General features: G+C 58.4%; 8 protein-coding genes across 8 annotated transcripts in view; all 8 read left to right on the forward strand.

Annotated features, from left to right (window-relative positions):
• LDBPK_364030 (glycyl tRNA synthetase, putative) overlaps positions 1 to 164 on the forward strand; it is a gene marked incomplete at both ends in the record, with an annotated part of 1,887 nt that extends 1,723 nt beyond the window's left edge. Inside the window, one exon of the mRNA XM_003865469.1 lies at positions 1 to 164. This exon is cut by the window's left edge and continues 1,723 nt beyond it. Within this exon, the coding sequence (XP_003865517.1) occupies positions 1 to 164 (164 nt within the window).
• A 2,458-nt stretch (positions 165 to 2,622) lies between these two features.
• Positions 2,623 to 3,300, forward strand: LDBPK_364040 (hypothetical protein, conserved; the record flags this gene model as incomplete). The annotated part of the gene is made up of 1 exon (XM_003865470.1): positions 2,623 to 3,300. One exon carries the CDS (start codon positions 2,623 to 2,625, stop codon positions 3,298 to 3,300), a length of 678 nt encoding a protein of 225 aa, XP_003865518.1.
• A 3,529-nt stretch (positions 3,301 to 6,829) lies between these two features.
• LDBPK_364050 (similar to leishmania major. l411.4-like protein) lies at positions 6,830 to 8,563 on the forward strand (the record flags this gene model as incomplete). Its single annotated transcript, XM_003865471.1, has 1 exon — positions 6,830 to 8,563. One exon carries the CDS (start codon positions 6,830 to 6,832, stop codon positions 8,561 to 8,563), a length of 1,734 nt encoding a protein of 577 aa, XP_003865519.1.
• Positions 8,564 to 9,774: 1,211 nt separating this feature from the next.
• On the forward strand, positions 9,775 to 12,300 carry LDBPK_364060 (hypothetical protein, conserved; the record flags this gene model as incomplete). The annotated part of the gene is made up of 1 exon (XM_003865472.1): positions 9,775 to 12,300. The coding sequence occupies one exon, from the start codon at positions 9,775 to 9,777 to the stop codon at positions 12,298 to 12,300; it is 2,526 nt and encodes an 841-aa protein (XP_003865520.1).
• Positions 12,301 to 12,936: 636 nt separating this feature from the next.
• LDBPK_364070 (eukaryotic translation initiation factor 3 subunit, putative) lies at positions 12,937 to 14,007 on the forward strand (the record flags this gene model as incomplete). The annotated part of the gene is made up of 1 exon (XM_003865473.1): positions 12,937 to 14,007. The coding sequence occupies one exon, from the start codon at positions 12,937 to 12,939 to the stop codon at positions 14,005 to 14,007; it is 1,071 nt and encodes a 356-aa protein (XP_003865521.1).
• Positions 14,008 to 15,478: 1,471 nt separating this feature from the next.
• Positions 15,479 to 16,663, forward strand: LDBPK_364080 (hypothetical protein, conserved; the record flags this gene model as incomplete). The annotated part of the gene is made up of 1 exon (XM_003865474.1): positions 15,479 to 16,663. The coding sequence occupies one exon, from the start codon at positions 15,479 to 15,481 to the stop codon at positions 16,661 to 16,663; it is 1,185 nt and encodes a 394-aa protein (XP_003865522.1).
• Positions 16,664 to 17,575: 912 nt separating this feature from the next.
• LDBPK_364090 (hypothetical protein, conserved) lies at positions 17,576 to 18,403 on the forward strand (the record flags this gene model as incomplete). Its single annotated transcript, XM_003865475.1, has 1 exon — positions 17,576 to 18,403. One exon carries the CDS (start codon positions 17,576 to 17,578, stop codon positions 18,401 to 18,403), a length of 828 nt encoding a protein of 275 aa, XP_003865523.1.
• A 939-nt stretch (positions 18,404 to 19,342) lies between these two features.
• Positions 19,343 to 20,656, forward strand: LDBPK_364100 (S-adenosylhomocysteine hydrolase; the record flags this gene model as incomplete). Its single annotated transcript, XM_003865476.1, has 1 exon — positions 19,343 to 20,656. The coding sequence occupies one exon, from the start codon at positions 19,343 to 19,345 to the stop codon at positions 20,654 to 20,656; it is 1,314 nt and encodes a 437-aa protein (XP_003865524.1).
• Positions 20,657 to 21,151: the final 495 nt, after the last annotated feature.

Here is a 21,151-nt window from a genome sequence, read left to right on the forward strand (position 1 = left end):
ACGGTAGTGTGACGCTGCGCGAGCGCGACACGGCCTCGCAGGTGCGTGTGCCCAAGTCGGAGGTGGCGTCGATCGTGGTGGAGCTGTGCAACCCGCTTCAGCCTCTGACATGGGATTCCGTGAAGGCCAAGTACCCCGCTCAAGCTGCCGCGGCGGAGAAGTAGGCCTGGCCTCTCTGCATGTGAGCCGCGCTCGAGAGTGCATGTGTATGCTGTGTGCGCAGTAAGGAACGCGAGTGTACACACTCTTCCTCGGTGGGTTGGCATTTCTATACACGCAGGCGGCAGAAGAGCGGGTAAGAGGAGGAGAAGCTAGTAGCAGCAGAGCGGTTAGCGTAGTCGCGCGTGCGCCTCCACCATCTAACGCCCTTCTTTGGCGTTCTCCTCCCCTACACGTTTTCCTGACGTTTTGGGGCTGTTTTCTTTTGTTTTTGGATAAAAAATGAGCCGGTATTTGTACGGGCGCCTGCATGTGTCTGTGTGTCGGCCGTCTTCATTTTGTGTCAGGAACTATCACACCTCTCCCTCTCACCCACCCTCAGCCTACCCCCCCCCCCCTTGCATCCTTTGCCACTTGGGTTCTGAGTCCTTGCCGCTGAAAGCAGCGGCGGCGAGGACGGAGGGAGGAGTGGGTGGGGTGGGGCTGCCGGTGGCACGGTGGTTGCTTCGGCGCTTCTGCGCAGTTTTCTTTCCGTTTGGTGACCCCGTTTTTCTTTTCTATCGTGTATGCCCTGTGTGTGCGTGTGTGCGTACGGTGTTTAGGTTGCTGCTTCGTGTGCGTGTGTACATCTCTGCGTCTGTGTGTGCACTGGTGATGAGTTCAAATAATGAGAGAGGGAGGTGAACGCACGCACACGCACACACACACACACACACACGCACTGGCCCCCTCTGGAAGCAAGTAAGTGCCGACGCAGACATACATGCATCTATATACGAACTGGCGCATAAAACGGAGGACAAGGGCACAGGTACGACCTCCTCTTTTTTCTTTTTTCAATATTCTCTTTTCATGTGGGGTATGACCGGGGGTCCGGTGGGCGGCTGAAAACTCGAGCTCCATGCTCGCCTCTCAGGTGCCTCTCCTTGCTTGATGTGTCTCTGCATCTTCTCCCCCTCTGTTTCTCTATCGGTGTTGTTCCTGGGCATTCACACCTGCTGGGCTAATCCTCCCTTTTTCTCACGGCTGTGTGCCTGAGTCCACAGCTTCCTTCTTGAAGGAGTGCCACCACACCACAACCGCAGCAGCAATGGATGTGCATGAGAAGTGACAGCGCAACTAGAACTGGCTGCTTCGCTTGGTGCTGCTGCTTCTCGGAACGCAAAACCAGAACACTTCGGATCTGCGTGGAGAACTGTAGAAGAAAGGGTGTAAAAGAGCGTGAAAAAGACGAACGCACAGCGCACACACGGGGTGGGAAGAACTCCGCAGGTGGAGCACATTATCTTCTTGTGTTTTCTTTCCGCGTCGCGTTCGTTACCTTTGCGTCCGACCGCGCTGCTCTTTCTGCTTCATCCGCCCACGACTTGTCTCCTCCCCAACCTTCGCACATCCTTGACCGTCCCTTCTTCAACGCCGCCACCGCTCTCTCTCTGTGCGTCATCTCTATCTTAATTTGACAGGCACACGTGCATAAACACCGCCGTCCGTCACGAAGATGACAGCGTGCAGCACCGAGAAAGCGAAGCAGAGCAACGTAATGAAAACAAAGGAAAGGAGTGCAATGCACGAAGACTGCGTGGGTGGCGGAGTCGGATGTAGCGCCAGCGGCGTCTGTTTCGCTGTCACGCGCACGAAAGTCGTGCTGGTAGTGCTGCTGCTTCACCCCATCAGCAGAAAGTTGTCATTGCGGACGCAGCAGACACATTGGCATCATGGGCAAGAGGAGTGGGGGCGATGGAGAGGATGCTGGGAACCTTGTGGGTGTACGTGCATCAGGCCGCCTTTTTTCTCTTGGCACCCTTCTCTTGCGTCCATGCCTTTTCTCATTCCTTTCTCCTCCGCTATCGCTGCCACATCCACCCCATCACCCCGTCCGTCTCCTTCCTCCCTGCGTCCTTATCTCCTTGCTTCTATATTGCGTGATATCTGTCACACATACACACTACTACCCCGTTGCCGTATTACTGACATGCGCATTCAAAAGCAGTCGTGCTTCGCGCTTGCTGTCCACGCGCCTTTGTCACTTAGGCAAACATCCACCGCCCCCCCTTTTTTGTCGATCTCATCTCTATTTTTTCGGCCCTACTGCACATCTTGTGCGTCTTTGCCTCTTGCTGTACGTCGCTCTTTCCGCTGCTGCCCTTGTTGCGTTCACCTGTGCTTCTCCATCTCGCATGGCTCCGCGCGTGTGCGCAGTTGCGTTGAAAGCACGTTTCCTTTCAGTCTTCTCTGTTGCTGCGTCTGTGAAGCGGCCTCGCGCTTGGGTTCTTTCCTTTTCTGCGTCTTGCGTGCCTCGTCTCAGCACCACGCACTAACAGGGTGCGTTCTGGGAGCTGGGTACTGCACTTGTGCGTACACAGGCACATCCATGCAAATATATACAGCCGCATAGACGGAATCCCTCCTCCTCCACAGGCACACAAGCGGCCCCAGCAAAAAAAACAAAAGCGGATTGCAATCATGTTCAATCGCCTCTTTGGAAAAGAGAAGCAGGTGCAGCCGAGCCGCAGCAGTGGCGGCGGCAACACGAACACCGCGAAGACGATGGAAGACATGGACGCGGCCATTGAGCTGCTGGAGAAGCGCGAGGCGGCACTGGAAAAGCGCATGGAAAGCGAGCTGGCCAAGGCGAAGCAGCTGTACGCGAAGAAGAACACACAGGGCGCCCTTCAATGCATGAAGCGGAAGAAGATGTACGAAGAGCAGCTCTTGAACATCGGCGCGCAAAAGCAGAACCTAGAGACGCTCAAGTTCACTGTACAGAACCAAAGTATGAACCACGAGGTGCTGCGAGCGCAGATTCGCGCCAAGGATGAGCTGAAGCGTTCCAACAAGCAAATGAAGGCGGAAAAGATCGAGGACAATATGGATGACTTGATGGAGGAGATGGACAAGGCGAACCAGGTGAGCGAGGCGCTCCGCCAGCCGTTAGACAATAACTTCGTCGATGAGGACGAGCTAATGAACGAGCTGGAGATGGAGCTCGACGGCATGAACCTCGAGGAGACTCAAGTGGCCGACGCGAAGCTGCCTGAGATGCCCGCCGTGCCTAGCCAGAAGCTCCCGGCGCAGCCTGTCAAAACCAAGACGCAGGAAGACGAGGACGCCCTTGCAGCTCTCGAGGCGGAGCTTGCGTAAAAAGGCTCACCAGAAAGGGGGTAGATCGGGGGAGAGGGAAGGAAGCGCGAAGCGGCCACACAGAGGAGGCTTTTGATAGTGGTGCGCTGGAGACGCAGCGGTGTGGGCACGCAGTGCTGCTCATACGGGCACGGTAAACACAGTAGAGTGAGCTGCTGTGTAGTTTTGCCGTGATGCGCACCACTTCCTGTCGCTTTCCTCGAACGAAACCAGATTTGCACACGCTTTCGCCGCATCCGGACGGAGCGGGAGGAGGGTGCGAGGGAGTCTCGGTTGCAGGAACTCCTCAATTTCTGTGTGACACGGCGTCTGACGGTGTGTGCGCTGCTTTTTTCTCCTCGGTGTCTCACGCGGTCACTAGCGCAGGCCTTCTTTTGCTTCTTTCCCGTCGACTACTCCCCACTGCACCTCAGCGGCGCCGTTGCCCCTACCTCGATCACCTTCACTGCGCCGACACACTCCTGGTTCCTCTCTCACCAAGCACGACCGGCGTAGTGCATCTGCCTTTTTGTCCTTTTTTAACGCTCTATTATCCACCTCCTCTTCTTCCTTCCGCTCAGCTTTGAATGATGCATTGGATTCGCGCGCGTTCAGCGCAGAACATATCTATGTGCGTGTGCGTGTGTGTGTGTGTGTGTGTCGGAATGGCTGTTTTTGCTCCACTTTTGCTGTCATTGACGTTGTTGTTGTTTTTTTTCCTCTCGTCTTTGTGCTCTGTTGGTCTATCTCTGTCTCTCTGCCTCCGCCTCCCTTTCCTTTCTTCGTGGCTCTTCGTTGTGTGTGTAGGCGCGTGTGCGCGCCTTTCGCTTTTTCTTTTAGTCGCACCCGCTCTGTCTGCGCTATGCCATCCTGTTCTCTGTTGCTTCTTCCTTTTTCTTGCGCGCTCTTTGTCTGTCTTTTCACCGCTTTTTCCGTGCGTTGCCTTCCTCGTTTGCCGTCGCTTTTGCGTCGTGGCATCGTGGCATCGTGTCGGTTGTCTTGCGTTGTGTCTGTGCTTGCTGTGGGTGAAAAGAAAGCCCCCTGCTCGCTTGTGTTCGTCATGCCTCATCGGTTATCTTTTTTGAACTGTGTGCTCGTCGGCTTTCTCTCTCTGCGATTTTTTGCTCACTGCCCTTACGGCTCCTCCTGCTCCCTCGCGATCTCCCCTCCCCCACACTCGCACGCATTCACGGTTGTTAGCAGGCTGCTGGTGGACTGCTGCTTCATCTTTTGCTTGCACCTTACGAAGCGCATGATGTTCGTAGTGTGGGCACAGATGGCTTACAGGCAAAAAAAAAACGAAAAGAGGACTGAAGAAGCGCAAAGGGAGCATCTTCTGCTCTTGTCGAGGCCTCCCGCATCCCTCTTTTTCGCTCATGCATGCCTTATCGCTTTCAGCATCATCATGCACCCACTCTCTTGTTTTTTTTCCTTCAAGGGTGGAGGATGAGAGATGACCTCTCACGAGGCAGCCCTCCCTCCTACACCTCTCCTTCCTTCCCGCACACTCACCCGGGCGCAGCGTTTCACTGATGTGTACGTGTGTGCGTGTGTCTTCATTCTGTTGTATCTGAATGTATGCGCTAACTTGACCAGGGGCGAGACGGCCTCTTGTCTTTTTCGCTTGCTTTATTTTTCTGGAGAATTCACGCAACGAAAACAGAGAGTGGGAGAGCACAAGGTCGGATGGCTGGCGGGGTGAGGCGAAGCAGCATCGCAATGAAAGAAAAAAACAAGAGACACGAGAAAAGCTGGGGGAACGCGTTCGTTAGACTTTTCGAAATCGACGCGCACCATTCGTGACGTCTTCATGTACTCGTGACCTGGTGACGCACCTTCCTCAAGGTGCTTCTTATCTTTTTTTTGCCTGATGGTGACTGATGATGGTGAACGCGAGGGGCGGGGGGGCAGTGAGACGCAGGAGACGGAAAAGAGAAAAGGGCAATGCACACAGACGCACAAATAATGTGTATAGGGGGCCATCGTGCGCATATTTGGCTATTTGTTCGCTTCTGCGCCTGTGCGCGTCTGAGTAAGTGTGCGTAAGGCGTCATTCAAGCTGAGGCAGGGACAGGAAAGGAGCTTACAGGTGGAGGGGAGAGCGGCGTTGGCGCAGTGGATGAACGAAGGTTCAAGAGAGACATCGAGAGGTGCAGTGCGGGTGTGCGGGCAGGTGAGAGAAAGTTGACGGCACAATGCTCTGCTTCCCTTATCCTCTCTTTTTCTTACCGATCGTCCTCCGCCCCCTTCCTCCTTTCCCTCATTATCCTCGCCGCTGATGGCGTGCGGGATCGTTTGAATGCAGGCCGGATGTGTCTCATCATCCACGATGCCCAGAAACGGTGCGAGTACGAGGCGTAGTAGCCCGTCTAAACCTCCATTAGGCAGAGCCACCATGCAGCCACTGGCGCAGCGTGTGCGTATGCTACGTCACGAGCGATGCTGTTTCGGTATTCGTGTCGATGTCTGCGCGCCCGTGCGTCATTCCTCATTTTCTCCTCTTCTCACCCGCTTTTTCGCTTCCGCCACCATTTCTGCGCTCTCCTCCTTCTCGAATGCACGCCCTTTCATTGGTGCTGTCGCCTCGATCCCCTCGCCATGCGGCGGCACACCATACACAAACACGCGCGTGTATGTGCTTCACATCTTCACCTTCGCTTACACACAAAACGGGAACAATCTCCCCTCTTTTTATCGTGGTTTTCTTTTTCCCTCTCTTCTCTTCTCTGGTGGCACACGCGTCATTCTTTGCACACCCTCTTTCTCGTAGACGCTCTTCTGCTTGGCTTTCTGCTTCCTTCCTTCCCTCACGCAACCTGACCATACACCCTTCCCCTCTCTGCACCCCACCGCTGCTGCTGCTGCCGCTCACTACGCCGCAAACACGCCCAGGCACGCAGGCAGACGCTTTTCTTTAGCTCTCGTTCTCTCTTGTTTCGCCAAGGCTGTCCAGCGTATTCCTTCCTCGCTGTCTTCCTCTCCTCCTTTTTGTTCTTCTTCTGCTCTCGCTGCAACTGCTTCGCGTTATTATTTTGCTAAGAACAGAATCGTGTTCGCTTCGCTCTCTGTCTCCGCTTCACTTCTTACCTTTTTATTCCCAACCATTTTGTACCTCCGTCGTCGACTGCTTTCACGCCTTGTACCTCGCTCCCTCAGATATACGTATATACATCTTTACATATCTATCTATATATATATATATAACGAAAAAAGGCAGGCACGCCTCCACCACCTCACCATCCTCCGCACACTCAAAAGACAGAACAGACAGATGAATCCCGCTATGTCGCGTGCGTCGGGTGATAATTCCACCGCTACTGCGCCGTCGCCGAACCGTGGTCTCGATACGGCTACACCAGCCGCGCCAGCGCTGCAAGGCGCCTCTCGTCGTTCGTCGCTGGCTAATCACCGACCACGCCGCAGGTACCGCACTTGCTTTGTGGCAATGCCACCACCCACTCGCGTGGCCTTCATTGCGCTTCTTTTGGCGCTGGTATACTCCAGCCAGGGGCTCTGTGCGGGACCTGCCGTTGGTGGCCTGACTGATGGGATGGGCGGCACCGCCGCGGCAACGGCCTACGTGCGCTCCTGCGACGGAGCCTCGCTACCCACGCCGCCTGGTTGCGGGCTCAAGCTGGTGGTGGATCTCACCCTCGACGACAGCATTCTCACCGGCTCCGTCTTGGAGACAGAGGTGACGGTGACGCACGCGTTGCATCAGTCACTCTTTCCCCGTGACGCGGCGTCCAATGCTGCTGGCACAGCTGCCACCTCTTTGCAGGTGTCTCTGCCTCCCATCACGGTGGCAATACAGCGTGGCGCCGTGCAGATGCGCTACGGCCTCACCTACCTACGCACGTTTCCGGCGGCGTTGCGAGACTCTGTGCGGGTGCTGAGGACGGCCATGTCTTGCGACGACGGCGTCACGCGCTGCCCCTCCTACATGAGCATGACAGGGGCGCTTGTGTCGGCGCCGCTCGGACTGTGCTGCCTCTGCACCAGCGTGGAGTGCGCCCTCACAAGCGACCTGTGCAACGCTTCAATGCGCGCGCACTTTTGCTTCCGCACCGGCGCAGCCGGAATTACGTGCGTACAGGGCGAGGGCATCACCTACCACGGATGGTCCGTGGGATCGTCGTCGCCCTACTACACGATGAACCTATCCGCGAGCGGGCGAGGGATCGCACCGACGACACTGCAGCTCACAACGGATGCCCCTGAGGCGCAGAACGGTGCGTCTGCTCTGCAGCTTCTTCGGGCCTCTGATGTTTTGCCCGAAGAGTCAAACCCCAAGGTTGATATTTCCGGGCGCGTTCTCTTTGTCCCCTCTGCAGAACACAGCAGGGCCAGCCGCGGCACCACCAGCACTGGGCCTGTGCGCGACGACGATCCGGCAGAGTGGCTTTTGCTCCCGGCGCCGCTTGTCAGCGTCTCAGGCAATGATTGCGACAAGGTCGGCATCTCACCAGACTATTTCTACTCGCTCTCCAGCACTACGCAGTGCAACGCGCAGAAGGGGACGTGCGTGCGACACCAGCTGGCGGACTACCGCGCGGCGGACCTGGAACAGATCGCCCAGGGCGTAGGCGGACGCTATATCGGCGCCTCTCTGGGCACCTTCACGCGGCAGAAAATGGGGGAACAGGAGTTCCTGTTCGATACGGTGGAGCGCACGGGCGGGGCGATGCTGCGGTGGACGGTGAACGCGGACGGCCTCGCGTTCCAGCCGCTTCCGGTGCACGGCGTACTGGATGCTATCAAGTTTGACAGCAGCACAGGCATCCTCTACGTCACGGTTCGCAACAACAACACATATGGTGGCCTCTACTACGTTGCCGTTGGCCAGTGCCAGGGAGCACGCGCATCGCACTGCGACAGCGACGGCGTGACACACGAGTGTGGCCGCACGGCTTTGGTGGCCGGCGCTAACACCTCCTCGCTGTTGCAGTTCAGCATGGTGAGCGACCCGCCCGAGGAGGTTGGACGCACCGCTTCATGCACCGTCGTCTTTCGCGACGCGGCCGCTGCGCTGCTGGCCTCTAAAAACGTTTCGTGGACGGTCGAGCACAGGACCACTACGCCGGCGCCGAATGCCCCCAAAGCGGAGCAGTGCAGACGCTGCGCCTTCCGCGACCTGCGGTGTCTTTTCAGCACCGTCTGCGAGTGGCAGATGCTCCTGTGGACAGCGGTGGCCGTGGCGGTGGCGTGGGCGCCGTATGCCATCTTGGCCTACTGGCGCATGGCGTGGCACGTTGGCGCCAAGTTCTTGGCGGGTCTGAACTGACTTCCTGATACGTCGTTTTCTCTCTACCCTCTCTCACCCACTTTCACCACCCAGAAACAAGCGCAGCGAAGGCCGCACTCGCACACGCACGCCCCTTCCCCCCGCATACGACGAGCCGCAAAGAGTCGCTGCCGCATTGCCTTCAACTTTTTTTTTATGTTTGCTCTTCTCCTTTCCTCTTCTGTTTCGTCTATTCGTTCGTTCCTGCAATAACGCGTTTCCCTTTTCTGAAACGTTTCGAGTTTCCCGTTTCTCGCTTTCTTTTTCCTTGTGCACCTTTGCGTGCTAGCAGTGAGGAGAGGGGCGGGGGCCGCGGTGAGGTATGCACAGACGCACATGCACGCATATATATGTGGCTACGTATGTGTGTGTATGCGCGCGTGCATGTGGAGCGATGAAAAGAAGAATAAAAAAAAAACTGAAATAGACTGCGATCTTTTTCTTCTGCCTCACACAGATCCTCTCACTGTCCTTCCCTTCCTCTTCTTTCCGCACACACGGCAACGATCTCATATGGCAATCCTCCGCGTATTCTTATCGACCTACGCATGCGTAGAAGAGCGAGGCTCATGTTCGACGTGTGCGGATGCTGTAAAGGGTCACTGGTGTAGCCTTCATGAGGGCTCTTGTGGTCCCACTCTCATTTGCTCTTGCGAAGATGCTGAAGTGAAGGACCGACAGTTGTTGCGGTACGACCTGTGCCGTGTAGCTCTTTCCTCTGGGCATCATTAGCTGATGGCTTGATTCTCATCATCCCCCCTGCACCTATTCTTTCTCTAACTGTTGCCGTGCATGTGTACGACGGGCACGTGCGTGTGTGTTCACGCCACATGCCACTCCCCCTCATTCTTGGCCCTCACACTTTTTGAAAACGTGCAGCCGCACAAGCAGCGGCAGAACTCCCGGATCCATCCCTCTTTGTCGGAGTCCGCTGCTGATCATAGACTAATCATCCGTGCACTGGCAACTGCAAACCGTTCTCTTTTTTTCTGCGAGTGTAGATACACGTGCAGTGATCGACCCTACACGGACAGCTTACATCCACCGCTCGGCCCCCCGAAGACGCCTTCAGCAACGATAGATCGATAACTGGCACGTGCGCCCCTACTCATTCTTCACCTTTTCACTCTCTCATCAGCCTCGTGTGCTGAGGTGCAGCACTCGTCAAGTGTGCGTCGGCCCCCCCCCGTCTTTGACGGCCGGCGGCGTCGATGGGGCGCCCCTCCCTCATGGAGCGGTACTTCGCTCAGTGCCAGGCGCATCGCACTTCACCGCACCCGGCGTTTGTTGCCGGTCTCCGCGAGGGCGCGATGGACATAAACTTCGCGGAGATTCCTCTTGCCGACATCCGCCTCTTTGCGCACGCACTCCTGGACGTGTCCCCAGCAGCTCGCGCCGCGCGTTCGCCAGCAGCACGGTCTCGGAATACATCAGGACAGCTGAGTCGACGAGACGCTGCCTCAGACACTAGCCCGTCCTCTCGGCCGAGAACAAGCGCCTTCTCGCGGACGCAGTTCGCCAAGCTTCACTTTTCTTACAACGCTACGGTGCCAGCGGCGCAGCTCCCGTGCGGCGCGGCCTCGCCGCCTGCGTCAACGCCTTGGTTCACTCAGAATGAGCCGACGCTGCGGCGTCTGCCACAGGCAGTGGCGCAGGCAGTGAAGGAAAGCGCCACCACCCTGAGCTCCTTCTCCTGGTGCGGCATGCCGCTCACTAGCATGGCGGTGCAGGGTCGTGCACCGCTGCAGCAGCAGCGAGGCATTGGACGAGTGCTGCCGTCGCTGACACGCGTTCTCCCACTGTGCCATTGTCTCACCTCCCTGCGCCTGGACGGTGTCCCACTCTCGCATGCGCAGTTCATGCAGCTGACTACGCCCTTCCCCAAGTCACCTGAGGCATCGGCGGACGGCGGTGTGACGTGGCCGGCGCTGGAGGAGGCAAGCTTTGTGGGGTGCGGACTGACTGATGCGTGCAAAAACGGCCTCGTGCACCTCATACGTGCCGCCGTGCCGACTGCCTCGGACTCCACGTGGCAGCGCTCGCTGCGGGGCGGCTACGCGAATCTGGACGATCGACTTTTGCCACGGCCAGCCGGCGGCACCGTGCCTCTCGGTCACTCGGCGACGCGGGGTGTGAAGGGGCTAGATGCCAGTCAAAACCCGCTGGGCGACGAGACAGCGCGTGCGGTCGCAAACGCTGTTCCCGGCTCCGCCCTACGCTATCTTAACATGTCCAGCACCTCCATCACCTGGATGGGCGGCTCCTTGCTAGCTTCGCGTCCGGTGCTGGAGGGCACTGCAATGGAGCTGCTGGACATGAGCAACACGGGCGTCAGCGAGGTGTTCTCCCACGCCGGGGGTGCTGCGGAGGCAAAGATGCTGGTCGAGTCTAGCGCCGCCGCCGGCTTCCGGGTGCTGGCGCGTGGTATGGGGCAGTTGCTGGTCCTGAGAGAGTCGGATCGCTCGCCGCAGCAGTCGTGGCTTATTCAAACGACCACTGCTATCGCGCCACAGCCGTCGCCAGCGTCAGCGCCGGAGCCGCCACACGTGGAGTCCCCCACGATCCCCACGTGCCCCCCGGCCTCCGTGATTGAGATGGAGAGGGTGGCGCCGCCAGCACCACCAGCCCCACCAGCCCCACCACTGCCATCCTCCAACACTGGCGATCAACACAGCGCTCCACAATCTGTCCATAACTCAGCTGCTGCTCCAGGGCCTGCTGTGAGCCCCTACGGACCCTGGTGGCCCATGTTCGCCAGTTGGTACGCTGCACGAGACACCAACATTCCCACAAGCTCAGCCGATGCTGCGGCGACAGGTAGCTCTGCTGCTGGTCTGGTCAAAGGGTATATACCGGTGCCGGTTCCGTTTCCGATGTTGGCTCCCATGCCGATTCCCTATACCGCTCCTCATGGAGAGGATCTCCCCTTCGCCGGTGCGGCCACCGTGGCTGCCGCCGCCGCCACTTCTCCCCACGAGACGGGTGCTGTGGCTGAGGACAGCACGCCTTTTCCAGAGCGAAGGGTTTCCACCCCTCCCGCCGACGACCCCATCGACGTGGCGGCAGAGACATCGGTGCCGTTGCCTTCACCTACCTCTTCAGGCGAGAAGCACGACAAGGAGGGTGGCGGGAGTTTCACGGGTGGTCTTTCGAACCCCCCTGACGCGGCATCGACAGCGTCCCAAGCTGCGGCCGTTGCCGCGAGCGCGTCTGACGACCTTGTGCACCGGGCGAGCGAAACCGCCGGGGACCGCAAGTTTCTCCTTGCACTGATCAGCCGCCTCGAGGCACACGAGAGCGACGTCACCGAGCGCCTTGAGGCACAGTACCAGCGAACGACAGCGCAGCTGACGTCGTTGGAGAAGGACATGCGCTTTCGCCTTCAGCAACTTGCCGACGCGGATCGCAAGGAGCGGGCGGCAGCGGCGGACCGGCAAACGGCCTTGCTCGAGGCCCTGGCCGCCCTCCGCGCCGAGCCGGTTGCCGTGTCTGCGGAGGGCATGACGGAGACGATGCTGCTACAGCTCATGCATCTCATAGAGGCGGGGATGGGAAAGGTACAGACGGCGTTGGGCGCAGAAGGCGCTGTAGGTACGAAGAGCGCGAGGGCTGGAGAGAGCAGGGTATCACCGCTGTTGCGCTCCAAAGAGGCCGCCACCCATGTCGGTGCGGCAACGATCACGGACCGTGATCTGGTGAAGACGGCGAGCCAGCGTCTCAAAGAGCTTGGCTGGTAAGCACTGCGCACGACGCTTTCGTTTGTGTGTGCCTTTTTTTTTTCGCAATCGCTCTGTGATGGGCCGCCGCTTCGTCGATCGGCGCCGTCGTCAGGCTGCTGTTCCTCTCTCGACTCCAGCGGCGTATGCACCTGCGTGCCAGACCACGCCAATGCGCTGGCGCGCATGCGACATGCACACACAAGCGCATACATGCACGAACACAAACACATCAGCGGCACGCGTGCACACGGACGCATCCACCATCGCGTGGCAGCAGAGGAAATGCCACACTTGCGGTGCTTGCGGGCGGTCTCTCCCGGCTCTTTCATTCGCGTTTGCTTGCCGTGCTGGGTGAATGTGGGCACGCACACCGTCTCAGGCCTCTCTCTCTCTCACTGTGCATTGATCCCGCCTCTCCCTTTTTCCCCCGTCGCTCTTTCCCCCCTCTCCCTCTCACACACACACGGGCATGATGGGGCCACGCTCACGACTCCAACCCGACCCATCCACAGCAGTGCCAACTCGACTCAACACACCTTCTCCGTTCTTTGGTGTCTACTTCTCTCGCCCCTCGCCTGTTTGCTTGTAGCCTTCCTTACAGAAACCAAGAAATCTAAAACACAGCTCATCTTCGTCTCTCGTACCTCAGCAACAATGACGGCCGCCGTGGATCTCGAAGGCGTGGCGCTTCACGGCCATATGAAGGGTGTGACAATGCTAAAGTTCAATCGCGACGGCGACCTTCTCTTTTCATCTGCCAAGGACACGAACTGCAGCGCGTGCTGCTGGCAGGTAAAGACGGGCAAGCTGCTCGGCTCCTACACAACGGTGGGTCAGGTGGAAGGTCGCACGTACGATGCGGCCATGGTGGCGCTAGATGTGAACCGGGAGTCCACACTTTTGGCGACCGCCAGCGCGGGCGAGGAGGTGCTTCTGTGGAGCGTAGAGTCTGGTGCTCTTCTTGGCTCCGTGAGCCGCAGCCTATCGTCCGGCGCCAGCGTCGGCTTCTCGCACGATGACACGCTGATGATGGTGGCCACAAAGGGCCGCTCCAGCACAAGCTCGGCGATTCAGGTCTACAACGTACCCTTCACGGTGCCCAAGGCCGGTGAGGACATCGCCCCTGTCAAGACGCCCTTCACCACTTTTTCCACCTTCGAGACCCCGGACACGATCACGTGGGCCGCCTGGGGGCCGACGAACGAGACGATCTACTACTCCGAGGGCGGCTACATGAACATCCTCGACGTGGAGGCAAACAAGGTGATCCGCAGTCGCCAGATTCACGAGGACGAGAACGAGGTGATCAACCGCTTCAGCTGGGACCCTAACTACCTCGCCTTAGCCACCGCCTCGACCGACAAGACGTCTCACCTCATAGACTTCCGCGACCTGGCCACCATTCAGGTGTACCGGAGCGACGTCCCGGTGAACGACGTGTCGATCAGCCCAAACGCCGACCACGTAATCCTCGGCGGTGGCATGGATGCCGCTTCTGTGACGACGCAAGGCGGGCAGTCCATCTTCGAGGTTAAGTTCTTTCACAAGGTTCACGGCCACCAGCTCGGCCAACTGCGCTGCCACTTTGGTACAATCAATGCCATGTCCTTCCACCCCGACGGTCGCGGCTTCGCCAGCGCCAGCTACGACGGTCTCATCAAGATGTACCGTTTCGGCGACTCGTACGATTCCACGCCTGGCGCGCAGCCTCTGTGGACGCTGTAGAGAGGTGAATACGGCGAAGAGAAGGCTCTCTCTGTGTATGCTTGTATGCGTGTGCTTGCTTGGGAACGTGTGCACACATCACATCTGTTTTTGTGCTGCTCGCCCTTCGATTGGTGCACGGGCGTCTGCCTGCCTGCCTGCCTGTCCGTCTGTCTGTCTGTCTGTGTGCTTGTGTGCACATGTGTGTATGTGCGTGTGTCTGTGTGCCTTCGTGCGTCTTCTCGTTCTATCTGGTAGGGAGCTTTACCTTTCTTGGTGTGTGTGCGCGTGTGTGAAGGTATCTCATGTGCCGGTGGTTGTCTTGTTCGCATTTTTAAAGAGGTAAACGCCCGCCGTTGTGCAGACGGGTGCGTGTGAGTAAGCATAACTGACTCTCCCTCTCTCCTAGTGGAAAGACCGGCTAGGGGTCACCTACTAAAGAAGGAATGCAAGTTGACTAATAATCAGGGGAGCTTTCAGGCGCAGAGGCGTTGACATACGGAGAGGAGGAGAGGAGGGGTCCTCGGTGAGAGGAATGGTGGCGGTACAAGCGGGGCTGTGCTTTCTCCAACTTCTCGCTCCGTGCGCTTAGCGATAACTGTCCTTCTCCACGGATGCACGGCTGCGTTCGTGAGCGGCTGGGCAGCGCGGCGAAGGGCCGGCGAGAGTTTGTGCAGGGTAGAGGGGGTGGGGAGAAGCGATGATCCTGCCGCGGCTCGTGCGTCAGTGTGCATCACTCTTTTTCGTTGTTGTTTTCCTTCCCCTCTCCTTTCCTCAGCGCCCCCTTTTTTTTTTCACGGCCACTGCAGCAAGTGCATGCACCGGCCTTGTCGACCTCGCATGCTTTAAATCTTCGCACGCTGCTTACCAACGCACCTTCACCTACGCTCTCGCTCCCTCTTTTGCCTACTTTGTAACCAACCCTACGTATTTTCAAGTCGCCTGTCGGCCTGTGCGTGTGTGGCTTTCGTAGTGGCTATCAAACTTTACCTGCCACCCAGTGCGTGAGGCCCCCGCCGCTTTCGCGCTCACATCCGCAAACAAAGGAACCGCAAGAAAACACAGTGGCTTTTTTTTTTCGCACGCCTTATATTTCGATCTCGCACAGCGTATCTCGAAGACGGTTTCGCTGCCGCAACGAAGTTCTGTTCATATCGACGACTCCTGTGTTTTTTCGGCAGGAGGGGTGAGGGAGGGTGAGGGCCTTCCTCGAGCTGGTTCGTTTCGCCCTCATATTAGCGCTTATCGAAAACAGGTGAACGGAATTGGTCACTGCACACTCTGTGGCCGTATGTGGAGCGCCCTTTTGAGGCTCCTTGTGCTTCATTACCTCCCTCCATCCTTTTCCTCTTTTCACAGATTTATCCAACACCTCGCAAACGCGACGTGGCGCGTATACCTCGATTTCCTCGACGTGCTCCTTCACGGTTTGTGTCAACGCTTTTTTTTTTGTTTCGCCTGCACCACCTCTACGCTTTGGTAGTTGGAGCGGATGTGGTGCCTCAAGAGGGTGCCGCGCGGCCCCTCTCTCGCGCGGGGCTCGGCGGCAATCGTCGGGATGCCTCGTCGCTTTCGAGCAGTGCAGGAAGCATCTGTACTGTGCTCGCTGACTGTCGTCGCACATGGCCGTCGTACCCTCTCCACCGAGGAGCTGGTGGACGAGGAAACACAATGGACGCGTGCGATGGGCAGCAAGTACGGCTTTGGCAACTACCAGCTCTTCCGGGCGCTCTACAAGGACCTGTGTGACGAGATCCGGCGCGAGTACTACACAAAGCCCCCGCCCCCACCACCCGCGACAAGGACCACAGGGGTCTCGCCTTCGCTAGCTGCGCCAGAAGCGTCACCCGAGGTGCACGGAGGCGCAGATTCAGGTGCCAATGACACTTCCTCCGGTGCCACAAAGCATAGTAGTGTGGCAGGCGGCGCTGATGCAACATCATCTTTAACGCAAGGAGGAGGGATGCCAGCAGCTTCTCAGCGTGAGGACAGCACCGGCGAAACGGCGCGCGCAGCCCGGGAAACTGCGGCGACTCCTCCTTCGCAGCCGGAAGAAACATATGGGGATGGCTCCTGGTCTGTGCAGCATCGCCCTGAAGATAACGTCGTTGTGTTTCATCGGGGTGCCGTGAAGAGGGGCCGTCTTGCCGCCGTGCATGCGTGGGCGCGCATCGAGCTGAAGGACCCGCCGCGGCTGAACGCCGTGCTCACCTTTGCTGACTGGATCCCGATCGAGGTGTGCGTGGAGCGAAACGGTATCGTCATCCACTTCTCCATGGCATCGAACGAGGGCGGTATGCACATGCGCAACGTTCGGGTGTACGCACCAAAGTCGGCGGAGGAGCGCGCGGTGCTCCTGGACCCGTCTGACGACGGCGAGTACGCGCGGAAGAACTTCTACTATGACGGGCCATGCCTGTGGCACCTGGAGCTGGATATGCTGAACGAGCTTTACGATGTTATGCAAGACCATGGCGTCACCCTTGACTGGATTCGATGGGCCGCTTCGTGGGTTTTCTACCTGGAGCACGTCAATTACCTGCGGTGGAATTTGGGAATGCTAGAGGAGCTCATTCCCTCTTCCCTGCGCGGCCCTGAGGAGGACTTCTTGTTGCCCGTGGAAAAGGCCCTGCTGGCGGAGCCTGTCGAAGACTGGCTCAGAGCCCACAGCATCTAGCGATGAGACGGCGAAGACAAAACCCACGTGCAAGCATGCGTGCACGCGCGGATGTGTGAGGCAGCGGCATTGCGGAGGACAAAGAGTCAGCCTGCTGAGTGCTAGGTGGGTGGGTGGGTCGTAGGACACAACAGCAGCGTCGACGAGGTAGAAAGAAGGGTGGGGGTGGGGCAAGACTGCCGGTATTGTTGGTAGCTGCAGCGGTCACACAAAGACGTCTCTTCACGCAAAAGAAAGAGGAGACCAACAAAAAGGAACGAGCTACAAGCGCACCCAGCGGAAGGCGGCGCGAGGCGCAGGCACAGAAGAGAGAAGAAAGAGGGACACGGATGAGAGAGGCGACTCTTTTTTTTTTTTTCGTGTATGGTGGAGGGAGCACACGGGTGCAGAGGCGGCACGAGGTCGTGTGGGTTTGCGCGCATGTGAGGGCTGTGCTGTTTCCCTTTTCTGCTGCTCGTGATAGAGGCACAGATCCGCTGCAGTCGAGCTCGCTCGGATGCACACAGGGAAACGCAGATACTCGCCTTCTTGTTCCGTCCGACCCACCTATCTCATCTCGTGCGCTTGTGTATGTGTGTGTGTGTGTGGGGGGGGGGGCGGCGCACACGTTTTCGTTGTGCATAACCTGTGTTTCTGCGGGCGCTTGGCCCATCGACTTTTACAACTACTCCCTCTTATCCCGCGTGTGCATCCCCCGTGATCCACAAGGCAGCGTTTTGCTCACTGCACCGCGGCTCTTCGCGTTCACGGGCTCGCACTGGGGTCATGATGCACTCGATGCCTCTGAGTTGTCCCTGCTTGTTTTGTTTTTCCTTCTCCGTCTCGCTCACGTTCGACTGTTTCCGCATGCATTTCTCCTTCTTTTGAGCTCGCCCTTGAACAGGGGACATGGCAGTGTGCTGGTAGCATCAGATGCTAGGGGAGGATCTAGACATCGGCTTCTACGCAGAGGACGCGTACGCGGCGTACGTGACAGACCTTGCGACATCGTTGCACCTCGTTCCGCACTTTCGCAGTGCCCGCGGTGCAACGCTGGAGGTGGTCTTTACCGGTCCCTTCCGGGACTTGTCTGCGTATGAGGAGGCGGTCAAGCAGGGGAAGCTCGTCCCTTACGCCGAGTTGCCATGGCCCGTCGCCGAGGATCGGGGTGTTCAAGGGGTTTCCGGACCGACTCTTAGCGTCACCCTGCACGGCTGGATCGAGAAGCTGAATGCCGCTCGCAAAGTGCAACTGATGGAGCCACTCTTTCCGGCTGCCGAGCTCGGCGCGACCATCGCAGAGACACGTGTAATGAGCGATGCTGGCAACTCAGCACCGTGCGCGTTTGCCTCGACTTCGCCGCCCTGTGCGGCGGAGTCCGCAGGCACCTCAAGCGAGAACGACACTCATCCCCCACTTAAGCTGTCACGCTTCCGCATTGCCGGCAGCCTGGATTTCCTCCTGCACCTCTCCAGCCGCGACTTGCCCATGGGCGAGAGCAGCGTCCCGGTCGACTCTCCAAGCGCGGATGGACGTGATCAAGCAAACCCCGATTTCGCAGGCGACGCTGAAGACGCAACGCGCGCGGCTCACGAGTGTCGTGATGCACTCGAGCAGCGCGATGACGTTGCCCTAGCCCGTAACGCGGTGAACACGGTCATCAAAATTGCGCAGATGGCGGAGGAGCACCCTGGTGAGGTAGGCAACGTCTTTGCCGATGCGAAGGAGCGTGTCGAGTACATCCAGTTTAGCGCACAATAGCCCTCACTTGCTTGTACTTCTCTTTCTGTTCTTCCCACACAAGTGAGGTCGGTGCGTTGCGTCTTCTTTCAGCTACGGTGGTGGTGGTGGTGGTGTGGGCGGTTGCCTGTATCAAGCGCGGGCGAGTGAGTTACGGCGCGTGCCGCACATCGCCACCGTCACATCTCGAGTACACCAGACAATAAGCGGAGGGGGAAAACAGCACACATGAATCATCGCCAACGGAGACGCCGTGCGCCTCTTGTTGGACGCCTTTGTTCATTATTATCACTTTTTCGTCTGCATCTGACCACAAGGTTCCCCGGCGTTCCCTAAGGCGGCACCGCTACGGAGCTGTTTCTAGGTGATGCCTGTCAGGTGGCCTACCATCCGTCAGCGATCCCGGTGGACTTTCATTTGCATCTGGAAGACTACTAAGGCAGCGGAGGGGGCGGAGGACTCGGCGACGCCAAACGCGTTATGAAGAGATGAAAGGCGTTGTCAGTCACGCATCGCCTTTGCAATGAAAGGCATATGCCATCCTTGACAAACTCTTCTTCCACCGTCCCACCTCTCCTCCGTTTGCTCCCCCCTCTCCCCTTATCGTCTTTGTGTGTGTCTTCGCCGCCTTCTCATTGGCCCGTCTTCCTCTCGTGGTGTGTGTCCATGCCCCTTGTCGATCTACTCATCGACACGCCGGGCGCTGCCGAGACACCTTACCTCCCTTCATCCCACTCACACACCTTTTCCATTTGTGGTTCGCCGCTCCTTGCCCTCCACCCCCCCCCCGTTGCGCGTTCCTTTTATATATAATGCGCGTCGACTAGAAAAAGTGAAAGTCTCTCTTCATATCTCCCTCTCCTACTCACCCTTTCATCTTCCCATTGTCCACGCTGGCCACCTGACGCATCGGAAGCGCTGCCGTGTTTTCTTCTTTCCCGTTTCAGTCGAACTGCAATCATGGCGGACTACAAGGTAAAGGACATCAGCCTCGCGGAGTGGGGCCGCAAGGCGATCGAGCTGGCTGAAAACGAGATGCCTGGTCTGATGGAGCTACGCCGCGAGTACGGCCCCTCCCAGCCTTTGAAGGGCGCCAAGATCGCCGGCTGCCTGCACATGACTGTGCAGACTGCCGTGCTGATCGAGACCCTCAAGGCCCTCGGTGCGGAGCTGCGCTGGTCGTCGTGCAACATCTTTTCCACTCAGGATAACGCCGCTGCGGCCATTGCCAAGGCTGGCGTACCGGTGTTCGCGTGGAAGGGTGAGACAGACGAGGAGTATGAGTGGTGCATCGCCCAGACAGTGAAGGGCTTCAGCGGTGACGGTCTGCCGAACATGATCCTCGACGACGGTGGCGACCTCACGAATCTGGTGATCGACCACCACCCCGAGCTCGTGCCCAAGATCTTCGGTATCTCCGAGGAGACCACAACGGGTGTGAAGAACCTGTACAAGCGCCTGAGCAAGGGCAACCTCCCCATCTCCGCTATCAACGTTAACGACAGCGTGACGAAGAGCAAGTTCGACAACCTTTACGGCTGCCGAGAGTCCTTGGTGGACGGCATCAAGCGCGCCACGGATGTAATGATTGCCGGCAAGACGTGCTGCGTGTGCGGATACGGTGATGTTGGTAAGGGCTGCGCCGCCGCCCTGCGCGCCTTCGGCGCTCGCGTCGTGGTAACGGAGGTGGACCCGATCAACGCCCTGCAGGCCTCCATGGAGGGCTACCAGGTCGCTCTGGTCGAGGACGTCATGGCCGATGCGCACATCTTCGTGACGACCACCGGCAACGATGACATCATCACCTCTGAACACTTCCCGCACATGCGCGACGACGCCATTGTGTGCAACATCGGCCACTTCGACACGGAGATCCAGGTGGGATGGCTGGAGGCAAACGCCAAAGAGCACGTGGAAATCAAGCCTCAGGTGGACCGTTATACCATGGAGAACGGCCGCCACATCATCCTGCTGGCTAAGGGCCGCCTGGTCAACCTCGGCTGCGCCAGCGGCCACCCGTCCTTCGTGATGTCCAACTCCTTCACGAACCAGGTGCTGGCTCAGATCGAGCTCTGGAGCAACCGCGACAACGGCAAGTACCCACGCGGTGACAAGGCCGGCGTGTTCTTCCTGCCCAAGGCGCTCGATGAGAAGGTCGCTGCCCTCCACCTTGCCCACGTCGGCGCCAAGCTGACGAAACTGACTCCGAAACAGGCCGAGTACATCAACTGCCCGGTCAACGGCCCGTTCAAGCCGGACCACTACCGCTACTAAGCGCGTGCGCTGGTCCACAGGAAAGCCTGGAGAGTGCGAGAGGGGAGTGGGGCTGCTTGAGAGGAAGCATGATGAGACGTGACGGCGGGAGCGTTCGATGAAGGAGCTGAGGGTTGTCGCATACCCGACAGGCGCGCACACGCTGACGCTGCCATCCTGAAACGACAGTGCGGTCGACTCCCGCTGCTCCTTCTTTGATCGTCCGCTTCTTGCCTTGTTTTTCGTTCGATCGCCCCTCTTCCTCCCTTTTTTCGTCCTTTCTCCACTCAAGGTCATCATCTACACCGCATGTTGTCGCTGACGCTTGTCCTATCGACGGGCGTCGCCCCCCCCCCCCTCTGCAGACGCCCAAAGGCGCGACGCAAGAAAAGACGAATAGAGTCACAGAAGAGAGGGGCCTGACGGACCAGTTGTGAAGTAAGCTGCGAGAGGTGAACAGAGGGTGGTGAGGAGCAGTGGCCCGGAGAGGTAACTAACTGGTTTCTGTCACCTTGC

Source organism: Leishmania donovani, chromosome 36, assembly GCF_000227135.1.
Source record: "Leishmania donovani BPK282A1 complete genome, chromosome 36".
Classification (NCBI taxonomy): Eukaryota; Euglenozoa; class Kinetoplastea; order Trypanosomatida; family Trypanosomatidae; genus Leishmania; species Leishmania donovani.